General features: G+C 40.5%; 2 protein-coding genes across 3 annotated transcripts; one reads left to right on the plus strand and one right to left on the minus strand.

Annotated features, from left to right (window-relative positions):
* Window positions 1-3148: 3148 nt before the first annotated feature.
* Window positions 3149-6981, plus strand: LOC103400064 (putative chloride channel-like protein CLC-g). Its single transcript, XM_008338754.4, has 6 exons — window positions 3149-3750; window positions 3843-4020; window positions 4361-4623; window positions 4896-5165; window positions 5271-6399; window positions 6519-6981. Exons 1-6 carry the CDS (start codon window positions 3389-3391, stop codon window positions 6651-6653), a joined length of 2337 nt encoding a protein of 778 aa, XP_008336976.3. The 5' UTR covers window positions 3149-3388; the 3' UTR covers window positions 6654-6981.
* Window positions 6982-7072: 91 nt separating this feature from the next.
* Window positions 7073-11083, minus strand: LOC103400063 (calmodulin-binding receptor-like cytoplasmic kinase 3). 2 transcript variants are annotated; one of them, XM_029093663.2, is made up of 8 exons: window positions 10787-11083; window positions 9594-10452; window positions 9265-9492; window positions 8779-9122; window positions 8250-8415; window positions 8071-8160; window positions 7642-7940; window positions 7073-7478 (listed from the first exon to the last, which is right to left on the minus strand). In XM_029093663.2, the coding sequence occupies exons 2-8, from the start codon at window positions 9904-9906 to the stop codon at window positions 7266-7268; spliced, it is 1653 nt and encodes a 550-aa protein (XP_028949496.2). In that variant the 5' UTR covers window positions 9907-10452; window positions 10787-11083; the 3' UTR covers window positions 7073-7265. The 2 variants fall into 2 exon arrangements, with proteins under 2 accessions (XP_028949496.2, XP_028949495.2); XM_029093662.2 differs by having other exon boundaries at window positions 9594-10610; window positions 10787-11079.
* Window positions 11084-12096: the final 1013 nt, after the last annotated feature.

The following is a 12096-nucleotide window of genomic DNA, read 5'->3' on the forward strand; positions in this document are numbered from 1 at the left end:
CGACGCCGTACGGGGGTCGCGTCGAGACATGTGTTAGCCGCGCAAAAGAACCAACACCTCAGCGCTCCGCCACACGTACCACCACGGGGCCCACACGTGCGAAGTTTCCACGTCCTGCGCTCGCGCCTACGTTTTCTGCATGAGGACAACCGCATGCGGCCTCGCATCAACACTTCGCGCACTCAACCACACCACGTGTTGTGCACGTGACTTTTTTTTGTCCTTTTCTTTTCAGGGGTCATATGTTTTTTGTTTTGTTTATTATCATTTTTTATCTATTTTAGTTCGAAATTACTAATTTTCTAATATTTGATTTCTACTTTTAGTTATAAATTATGAATTTGACTGTAATAATTACATATATTTAATACAATTATCATGCAACTGTTGAGATGATGATTGTATATAATACGTTTATGTGATATGCAGAGAAATGTTAATGGGGCTTTTTCAAAAGTGGAACTCTCCATTGACTCTATGTCAACTCATGTTTTTTGCAAAATGTTTATAATGTTGGCATGTGAATTGATGTTAAACTGCGAAATAACAAATAGTACATGAATATTCCCACTTTTGAAAAAGTCTCCTTAACATTCCTAAAGTAGCAAAATAACAATTTAGTTATAAAATAGTTTTTTTTTTTTTAAATTCTCGAACGATTATAATTTATATTAGGTGCTCAATAAAAACAAGGAACTAGTTGTGTTACAAAGTGATTTTTTTCGAAAGACAATTGATATTTAATTAACGAGGAAAAAAGGAAAATTCATTTAGTACTACTGTTCGAAAATAGTTTTATTTTTTTGTAAGCGAGAAATTTTAGTTTCGATTCTTGTATATGACAAATTTGATATCAAATTATTATAACTTGTGTGCTTTAGTCGATCTATACTCTTAATATAAATATAACATTGTATTGCCGGAGCCGGGGGTGTTGATGCGGGAGTGGCTATTATCGGTTGTTGAGACTCAAAAGACTAAGTTTGAACTGGTTTGTATTGTTCTCTGGGGCATGTGGCAGGCTAGGAATTCCCTGGTATGGGAGGGGCAGCGTGGGAAGCCAATGGAAGTGGTTCAGAATGTGGTGAGTTGGTATCAAGTGTTTCTGGCAGCCCAGGTGGTGCCGAGGGTCTCTAGACCGGTTTCTCAACTTAAATGGATGGCTCCCACTGGTTGGAGTGGAGTTCTGGGGGTGTGGAAGTGGTGTTACAGGATGGGATATGGGGCAGTTTATAGCACCGGGGGCATAATTCGAGGCTATCTTGGAGGGACTTCGGTTGGTGGGGAGGTTGCAGATTAGACGGGTTATTATGGAGAGTGACTATGCGCTTGCTATTGCTGCTATTAATAACTACTCCCCGAATTTGTTCAAGTTTGGTTTGCTAGTGGAGGATGTCAAGTTTGTGGCGGAGTTGGTTTTCCCGGTCTAGTTTGTGCATGTGCCAAGAATTTGTAATGGGGTTGCCCATGGATTAGCCAAGTTTGCCATCTCCATTGGTAATGAATTGTATGGTTAGGGGATCCTTCTGATTTTATTCAAGAACAATACGATGAACGATGCGATGTCACTAACTTAGTAATGAATTGTATAGTTAATAAATTGTATTGCCATAAATGATGTGATGTCACTAACTTAGTAATATTCCTTATTCACGGACAGCCTGGGTTTGTGACAAATAGGAAAGACATTTTTCAGTTTTAGTTTTTTGCATTATATTTAAACTTTAGCTATTGTTCATTTTTGGGTATGTCTTTTTCCTTGAGCAATTACTTTTTTCAAAAAATTCCACTTGGACTTCGACTCATACTTTAAAAAATAAAAAGTTGGAAAGTGGTCGGAGCATCCAATCTTTACTAAGACTCAATGTGATCTTGTTGACCTCTGACAATACTTATTATTAATTGTTGACAATGAAATGCATTTTGATCGTGTCACGAAAATAATCAGTTATGAAATAAAGTAATTTAGTATTTAATTTTTTTATTTTTTAAAGTGTTTATGTCGTGTCAGTCTTTGTTTTTTATTCTTGATGCTTCTGTAATGGTTTACATCATTGATCTGTATGATTTGAAAATTTAACTTTGTTATCATCGTTTGCTTGCATGTTATTTTTTAGCTCATGTTTATTCATGATAGTCTTCCTTATGCGTATGGATTGATACTCCTATGTTTTTATGAATTATAATGTTACTCCCTTTGGGTTTTTCCTTTGCTTCGTGCTTAGTGAACCGATTTTCAGACAAAAATAGGAAGTGTTGTTATTGTAAAAAACGGTTAAGATTTTCAAAACAATAAACGTATATCATATCACACTTTCAAAACGAAAAAATAAGTGACACATCCCGACCCAAATCGTGGTGTGACGGCCAGCACGCCTCGGATGAGCCTTATATGTATATTCTCATCTTTACCTAGCATGAGGCCTTTTAGAAGCTCACTGGCTTCAGGTTCCGTAGGAACTCCGAAGTTAAGTGAGTTCGCGCGAGAGCAATCCCAGGATGGGTGATCCACAGAGAAGTTCTCGTCTGAGTTCCCAGAAACAAAACCGTGACGGCGTGGTCAAGGCCTAAAGCGGACAATATCGTGCTACGGTGGAGTCAAGCCTGGGATGTGGTGGGGCCCAGGCCGGATGTGTGTCGACGAGGACGTCGGGCCCCTAAGGAGGGTGATGAGCCTTATATGTATATTCTCATCTCTACCTAGCACGAGGCTTTTTGGGAGCTCACTAGCTTTGGGTTCTGTAGGAACTCCGAAGTTAAGTGAGTTTGCACGAGAGCAATCCCAGGATGGGTGGCCCAATGGGAAGTTCTCGTGTGAGTTCCCAGAAACAAATCCGTGAAGGCATGATCGGAGCCCAAAGCGGACAATATCGTGCTATAGTGGAGTTGAGCAAGGCATGGTTGGAGCCCAAAACGGACAATATCGTGCTATAATGGAGTTGAGCCTGAGATGTGGTAGGGACCCGGACCGGGATGTGACAACAAATGCACCACAACCCATAAACTAAATCGAATTAGGATGCGAGAACTTGAATAATTAAAGAAATAATTGTAATTAAATAATTATTTCACTTTTAGACACGAATTTGACTAAAATGCTTACATGTATTTAACACGATAAAAGTCGGAAAAAAATAAACTATTTAATAGAACCAAAATTGGAAGGAGGAGAAGCGTAGCGTTGCCCAAAAGCGGAAGAGTCCTGATTCCAGCAAACTCTGCAAATAAGAATCGACAGAGACAGAGGGAGCGCCCACCAACACAAAAACATATACAAACACAAACAGCCACTTTACTCTCAACACTCCAACCGAGTTCGAGTTCTGACTCATGACTCCGAGTTAAACGCTCCGCCCGTCCGCCGCCGCGACCCCAAAAACACAGAACCATGTTCATCAACGGCAACACCAACGCCAGCCTCAATGCGGCGGAGGACCCGGAATCCATCACCGCCCCGTTAATCTCGCGCCAGCGGTACGCCCCGAACTCCACGTCACAGGTGGCGCTGGTCGGCGCCAATGTCCGCCCAATCGAGAGCCTCGATTACGAGATTCTCGAGGACGAGTTCTTCAAGCAGGACTGGCGGAGTTGCGGGAAGGCCCACGTGTTACAGTACATATTCATGAAGTGGGTCTCGTGTTTCCTTGTTGGCATCGTCGTCGGACTCATTGCATTCTGCAACAACCTCGCCGTCGAAAACATCGCCGGCATTAAGTTTGTTGTCACGTCCAACATGATGTTGCAGCGCAGGTTGCTCCACTTTTACTTCAGGGTTGAATTTTGGTTGTTTTTTGTGGAGTTGTTGTCTTCAATTTTGCTTTTTGTTGATGGGGATTTTACAGGTTTTGGCTGGCTTTTGCCGTCTTCTTCTTCTCAAATTTGGGTTTGACTTTCTTCGCGGTTGTAGTCACCGCTTTCGTGGCGCCCGCCGCCGCAGGGTCCGGTATACCGGAGGTGAAGGCGTACCTGAACGGCGTCGATGCGCCCGGAATATATTCAATAAAGACTTTGCTTGTTAAGGTGACCAACTGACTCTGCTTTTGCTTTTACAAGTGCTGTTGCATTGTGTAAATTGCTTTTCAGCAAAGCAGCTTTTGCCAATTTCCGTTGTGAACTGAGTTTTGCTTAATGTGTACGAAAGTCAGCAACTTGATAGTAGGTATTGCAATTACACACTCATGTAATCCGAACTTGCAAAGGTCGTACCCAGTGCACAAGGCTCCCGCTTTACGCAGGGTATGGGAGAGGTGAATGTCGGCTAGCCTTGCACATGGAAATATTATGTGAATTCTGCGTATGATAATTTATGATCTCAACTGAAATTCGGATTGCAAAATTTCATATTTTTCTTTTGTTTCAGATTGTTGGCAGTGTTACTGCAGTGTCGTCCTCTCTTCTTATTGGAAAGGCAGGGCCCATGGTACATACCGGTGCGTGTGTTGCATCATTGTTGGGTCAGGGAGGATCGAAGAAGCATGGCTTGACATGGAAATGGCTGCGATATTTCAAGAATGATCGCGATCGTAGGGATCTGGTAACGTGTGGAGCAGCTGCTGGAATTGGTGCATCCTTTCGTTCCCCTGTCGGTGGGGTACTCTTTGCTTTTGAAGAAATGGCATCTTGGTACATCAAGCTCTCTATCTGAACTCGTTTGTTTGGTCATTGCTTTTCATTCATAGTACTAACAAGTTGAATTCTCTTATACTAAACATCCTATACATTTGCATGTCATCACTTTGCATTCGTGACATACGGGTGTAAAATGGATTTCCAATTATATATATATTGCATATAACCCTAAGTCTTTCCGTTTGTATCAATATTCAATACTTAACCATACATATTGGGATCCAGCGGATTGGCACATTTTATTCAACCAAGCTTTTGTTTTGTAGGTGGAGAAGTGCCCTTCTGTGGAGAGCTTTCTTTACAACAGCTGTAATCGCAATTGTGCTTCGAGCTCTGATTGATGTTTGCTACAGCGGAAAATGTGGGCTTTTTGGTACTGGGGGACTGATAATGTTTGATGTCTATTCAGAAAATATATCATATCACATTACCGATGTGCCTCCCGTGCTTCTCCTTGGGTTTTTAGGCGGCATATTGGGCAGCCTATACAATTCTCTATTAACAAAAGTTATCCGAATATACAATATCATCCATGAGTAAGCACTTCAGCTTAGTCACGCATGCACAGATTAGTATTTTCAAAATGTTCTAAAACGCTATATTTGCTGACTGAGATCCCCTTGATGTTTTCCTTTGGCCAGGAGAGGTGTCGTTTATAAAATCCTTATAGCTTGTACAGTCTCCATTTTCACATCTTGTCTTCTTTTTGGATTACCGTGGCTTGCAACTTGTCGACCTTGCCCACGTGATGCAGTAGAAGCCTGCCCTACCATTGGACGGTCTGGTAACTACAAGAAGTTTCAATGTCCTGCTGGTCACTATAATGACCTTGCCAGCCTCATATTTAACACGAATGATGATGCTATTAGAAACCTCTTCAGCAAGAATACTGATTCTGAGTTTCAATATTCCTCGATGATCATATTTTTCGTCACCTGTTTTTTCTTGAGTATCTTTAGCTACGGGGTGGTTGTGCCAGCTGGTCTTTTCGTACCTGTTATTGTGACTGGTGCATCTTATGGGCGTTTTTTCGGAATGCTGGTTGGTAAACACTCGAATCTCAATCACGGTCTATATGCTGTGCTGGGTGCTGCTGCTCTTCTTGGTGGAACCATGAGGATGACGGTCTCTCTATGTGTGATTATTCTGGAATTGACCAATAATCTGTTATTGCTGCCATTAATAATGGTGGTTCTTCTTGTTTCAAAGACAACGGCGGATGCTTTCAATAGCAATATATATGATCTTATTATGAAAGCAAAGGGTCTTCCCTATCTGGAAAGTCATGTTGAACCATATATGCGGCAGCTGACAGTAGCGGATGTAGTAACAGGGCCACTTCAACTATTTCAAGGCATTGAGAAGGTTGGTAACATAGTACACGTCCTCCGTACTACAGGGCATAATGGGTTCCCTGTGATTGATGAGCCTCCGCTTTCTGAAACGCCCGTTTTGTTTGGTATAGTCCTCCGTGCCCATCTTATTGAATTGCTGAAGAAGAAAGCATTCGTGTCCAACCCAGTTCTGGCGAGCAACGATTCTTTTAAACTCTTCTCATCAGTGGATTTTGCCAAGAGGGGTTCAGGCAAAGGGGACAAGATAGAAGATATAGAACTGACCGAGGAAGAGATGGAAATGTTCATCGACTTGCATCCCTTTACTAATACTTCACCTTACACTGTTGTGGAAACGATGTCACTGGCAAAGGCTCTTATACTTTTCCGAGAAGTTGGCTTAAGGCACCTTCTAGTGATACCCAAGCTGTCCAACGTAAGTGCAAATTCCTTGAAGTTTTTGTAGCTAACATCACGATCTTATGCTAAATTGCTAATTATTTTATAGCAGTTTTCTTACTAATTGCTTGTCATATCTACGCTGCTCGATTGCAGAGAACTCCCGTGGTGGGTATATTGACGAGGCACGACTTCATGCCAGAACATATATTGAGCTTGCACCCTATGCTGGTGAGTAGCAGGTGGAAAAGACTAAGATTCCAGCTGCCACCTCCGCCAAAACTCATTTAGGGGCATTTTCAGCCTAGCATTGTAGCTCCCCCCTGAAGAAGGTCTCGTAAATAATCTTCATTCGACGGTATGAAATCATGACACGTCCGGTATGTCGTTATTTTTCGAGTTTGTCATGGCCTCGAGAGCTCAAGACCGGAAGGGCAGTAGTTTATATCGTTAGACAGCATGATAAACCAGGAATTTGTACCCAGCCAAATAGAAGGAAAATAAGACAAGGTGCAACTGTAAAAAGCTATAATTTAGTTACTTTTTTCTTGTAATATTTACGACGGTCCCAATGCCTCGTAGATTTTTACAGTTTAACTTGTTCATTTTCCCAACTAAATGGTTGATCCCACACAGGATAGTGAAGAAACTACAGCTAAACAACCGCTGCCGGAAGTTAAACATGCGAAATCACGGCGAAAATAAAAAAATTGGAACCCTGTCGGAACTTGCTTCGATTTGGTAATCAAAGAATTACACATCCAAAGTATGTTCAAGGCGAAAACGACGTCGAGAAAATGGCCAAAACGAAAAGCAAACTTGTGTCTGTGAGTCTGACCAAATTAAATTTTACATGGTAAGTTGAAAACAACAGTGAGGGAATAAGAATGGAGAAAGATTTCTCTACTGCCCTCTCTTGACACTTTTGAGGTAGTCTGCCCTTATTGTCCACAACTGCTCTCCCACCGATTTCATCTCCGGCCGATCAACTCGGATGGGGGCTGCACATTGGATAGCCAATTCGAAGATTTTCATCAGAACCTCTGCATCTATATTTTCCTCCATCAAAGGATCAACCATTTCCGCCACGCGCCCTTCATTCAACTTCTTGAAGGCCTGCAAAATGTTGAAACCAGATATAATCGTTACAACAACATGACATTATAATACCACGTAATCATATCACATTTTAATAGCACGCTATATAATTAGTGATTTTTATCTTGTTGAATGTTGACTATACTATTTCTCGTCAATATTTCTTAGCGGCGCAACTTACCCATCTGAGGGTCACCCGCTCTTCAACAGGTCTCTTCAACTCCACTGGACGACGGCCAGTCAAAATTTCTATTAGTAAGATCCCAAACGAGTAAACATCACTTTTTGGGGTGAGTTGATAGGTTTTCATGTACTCAGGGTCAAGATAACCGACAGTTCCCTTCACTTTGGTTGAAATGTGTGTTCGATCTGAGTCCATCGGGCCAAGCTTTGCAAATCCAAAATCTGCCACTTTGGCTCTCATGCTTTCTGTCAGAAGAATGTTGGAGGACTTCACGTCCCGATGGATGATTTGCTTTTCTGTTGCGAGATGGATAACAGATTAGGCATCAATCAGGTTGACAAATCAAAACCAATTCTTCATTCGTATCCCGAAAAATAAAACGTAAGAAAAAACTGTGATGCATGCATTAAATGAAGAGTTTGTTACCAGCATATAAATGAAGATAGGTAAGGGCGTGAGCAACATCGATGGCAATTTCAAGTCGCTGGTTGAACTCTAGGATTTTCCCATGCTGACCTGCCAGTGTAGCAGCATAATTATTTACGATCTCATCACTTTATAAATCAGAACTAGCTAATGTTATGAAAGGATTTGAGTAAGCTTACAATCCAGATGTTCTCTAAGAGTACCGTTTGCCACATACTCCGTAATGATAAGGCGCTCATTTCCTTCTTCAACATAACCTAGTAGCTTTACGAGATTTCGATGATCAATTTTGGCAAGCAGTTCAACTTCACTGCTGAATTCAGTTTGTAAATTCTCAAAGTATTCCTGTTACAAAGTTTCCATGTTAACAAAATAGCAATCATTTGATTGAATCACTGACATGAGAATAAAAACTTCCTTAAAAATCCACTTGAGTGTTCGATAGAAATATTGCCACCACGAACACTAGTAATTCCACAACAAATAATGCTATGCAGAAATCCGACCATGTAAGCCTACTTCAATGTTGAAATATTGAACCACGTCACAAGCATACAACTTCAGCATGTTAGTTTTCTAACTGAACCCAGTACACACAACTAGTCAATTCACTGTTAGGGCCCAAAGGATCCATTCATAAACAAACTGGCAATTACCAATATTTCATTGAAAACCCACAACAAAGTTTTAACATAGAACTGTCCATACCTTCTTTGCTCGTTTAATGGAAACCACTTGGCCATCATCTAGCCGGGCTTTGTATACAGTTCCAAAACCTCCTTCACCAACTTGTTGTGATTGAGAGAAGTTGCGAGTTGCTTTTGCAATCTGATTCAAACTGAGATGCACTGATCCAAGTCTACTGAGTTTTGGAGACATTGAAAATCGCGGACTAGGTGGCACACGATGTGGACTTGGTGGCACACGATGCGGACTTGGTGGCGCACGATGTGGATTTGGTGGCACACGATGCGGACTTGGTGGCGCACGATGTGGACTGGCCGGGATCTTTTCAGGACCAGAACTCACTTCAAAAGAAGAAACTGAATCCACTGCAAAAGGATAATCAATTTAGCATCAATAACAAAATAAAGAAGTCAGTGAGGAAACTAATAGAAGGTAAACTAATAAGAGGCAACAAAAATGCAATTGTTCTCCGAATTGTAGATAGATGGGCTAATGCAAGAGACTCACTTGAATTTGGCTCCTTTGCAAGAACTTTGTGAGCACTTTCTCTCCTTTTTTTGAAAAAGCAAGGACAAAGAAAAACACAACACGCGAGAAACATTCCACTTGCTGCTATTCCGACTTTTGTCGTCGCAGACAGAGATGCAAAATCTTTCTTTTCTTTGTTGTCGAAAGTAGATTTATCCCTTGACTCCTTCTGCAAAAGTTTCCTCACCGTCCTCGAGGGAAAATCAACTGCAAGAGAAGCAATACTTAATGAAGGTCCTAAAAGCTTTACATAAGTAATAAATCAACTTAAAACAAGCAACCGAAGTAATATATCATATCAATCATACCACGTGAAAGGTCCAAAGCACAATGGTAAATGCCAAGGTCGCCTTCCAAAATGCAACCATTTGCATAGTATGTCTGAAAAGCCGTGCAGAATAAAGCTTTTTCCACTGAATTCCCATTTATGTAAAACAATTTGTGACCATGAGAACTTGAATAGGCAATGTGATCGCTACATCCCCTTGACTGTATAACAAACTCAGAGGCAAAGATTGCTGGCAACTGCACAAACAGCAATAGACTTACCACTGTGATGGCCATTCTTAAGGGGATAATCTGTTCAACTCCCGTTTTGGGACTGACAGAATGATGGAACATCTAACTTTATTCTATTCTTCGTCAAGTTGTTGCGAAGAAAAGCCCAAAGATCAGAGTATGCGAAAAAACACAGACCTTTTGTAGTTCAACCTATATAGAAATTCCAAAGCCCACTAATTTAGTGTTTGGCCATCACTTTCGAATTCAACCAAAGTCTATACAAAACTCAGGTCACCAGATTGACAGATGAGAGAATCCCAAAAACAAGAAAGGAGCTGATCAAAGTTACTGACAGTTTTCGTTTCTGCCAGTACTGTTACCGATAATTAGGACCTCAAATTGCTCCAAACCAGCAAGATTCTTATGTAACAGCCACTGAAATGAGCAATTCGAACCTCGATTCGTTACACAGTGGTTGAAATCCTCATCAAACGAAACGGATGAAAATTGAGTTACATATCTTCACATAGTTCCCCACTAGAGAATTCGATTTCTTGACGTGCCCACGAATTCAACCAAAGCCTTCAATAGCCCATTCACAACTGGAAATAGGAAAACTATCTAAAACCCAGCTGGTAAAAGTATCCCAAAAATCAATCCCAACACCTGGAAGCACCAAAATTCCAACCTTTTACTAAATTACTTGAAACCCAATTCACAAAACCACAAACTCATATGAAAATCCAGTCAACTCAAAACCCCAACATTCAGAAGCTCCACAGAAAACCCAGCTGAAAAAGTACCTCAAAAACCAATCCGAACACCTAAAACCACCAAAAGTTCCAAACTTTCACGAATTGCTTGAAACCCAATTCACAAAAACCAGAAACTTGTACAAAAGTCCAGTCAAACTCCAAAACCCAACATCTAAAATTCTCTACACAAACCAGTACTATGAATCTATAAGCAGCTCAGCTGAACAGAAAGAAAAAAAAAGCACCTGAATTTACAGTGAGAGGCGGCTGAGGAGGCTGGTATTGTCAAAAACCGAAACTGCTGCTTTGTTATTGATTGAATTTGCAGAGGGGAAAAGAAGAGAAAAGGACCGGCCTTTGACGTTGGTATTGGTGTTAGGAAGGAAGGAGGGGGAGGAGAAGATGGTGGATTCTGGCTGTAACGTAATCCGCGACGGCCGTCTGATGATGCTTGCACAAATTGTACTTTGTACGCACTCGATGCATTAATACAAACTAGCCTAATAAAATATAACCTCAAAATGGGAACAATGTGGATTGTTGACCGCTCGGAAACTGCATTGCATTTTACGCATCTGTCATCCTGCGGGGATAAGGGCTTTTTGGTCATTTTATATGTATACTATAATCTCTACCCCGCTGTGTAAATTAGAACAGAGTCCATCCCTTCTCATTCTCATCTTGTCAACTTTATGATTTTTCTATTTCATGCGCATTCAAATAAAATTCTAAATTATTCATGTTTTAAAGGTCATATTTTGATTTAAGAGGCTTGTATCTCAATTGGTTACATGTATCTTATGCAGTAGGAGTTTTAAATTCTAATCCCGCTCCACCAATATCACTAGTATCGAAAAACAGTCATTTTTTCATTTCTAATTTTTTTTTTAAATTTATCATGTATAAAATAATTGACGTCTAAACAATTCACAATACTAATTTAACATCTGACCTCCTCCCATTGCGCTTGTAGAAATGTAAAACGCTCTGGAGCACTAGCGGAGGCACCTTGAGACTAGGGATGGCCGAGGCCTATCCTGACTTTTATGCATTTGGAAATTATGCATCTTTTATTTGCTTGAAGCCCTGCTTTTCAAATTCCAAACATAACCCTATCGGTCCATTTCACAATTGAATTTAATATTTTATCTATCTCCCTAATACAAATTAATAGCATTTAAAATCAAAGCAACAATTCACCTTTCTTTGAAGAGTAATAGTTCAGTTTTAGTCATAAAAATTAAGAAACAGTCCTCTTTTACAATGCAGCCAGACTCCAAAACTATTCCCCTTTCTCTTTGAAATCTCATACATTTTATCATCCAAATCCGAAATGTCGTCAACAAATAAGTCTCAAATTTCTTTAATTCTCTATTGTTTCCTCTCTATTCTACACTTACAAGAGAGTTAAGATCGTTCGTAAAATTTTTGTGAATGAAATATTATCGATGCATATATATTTTGGAATTTTAATTACCTTTGATGCATCGTTTTTTAAGAACCTTTGTAAGAGGCCCATCCTCACAAAAAATCTTAGCTCCGCCATTGCTCTGGA

The sequence above is a fragment of the Malus domestica genome, chromosome 15 (genome assembly GCF_042453785.1).
Source record: "Malus domestica chromosome 15, GDT2T_hap1".
Taxonomy (NCBI): domain Eukaryota; kingdom Viridiplantae; phylum Streptophyta; class Magnoliopsida; order Rosales; family Rosaceae; genus Malus; species Malus domestica.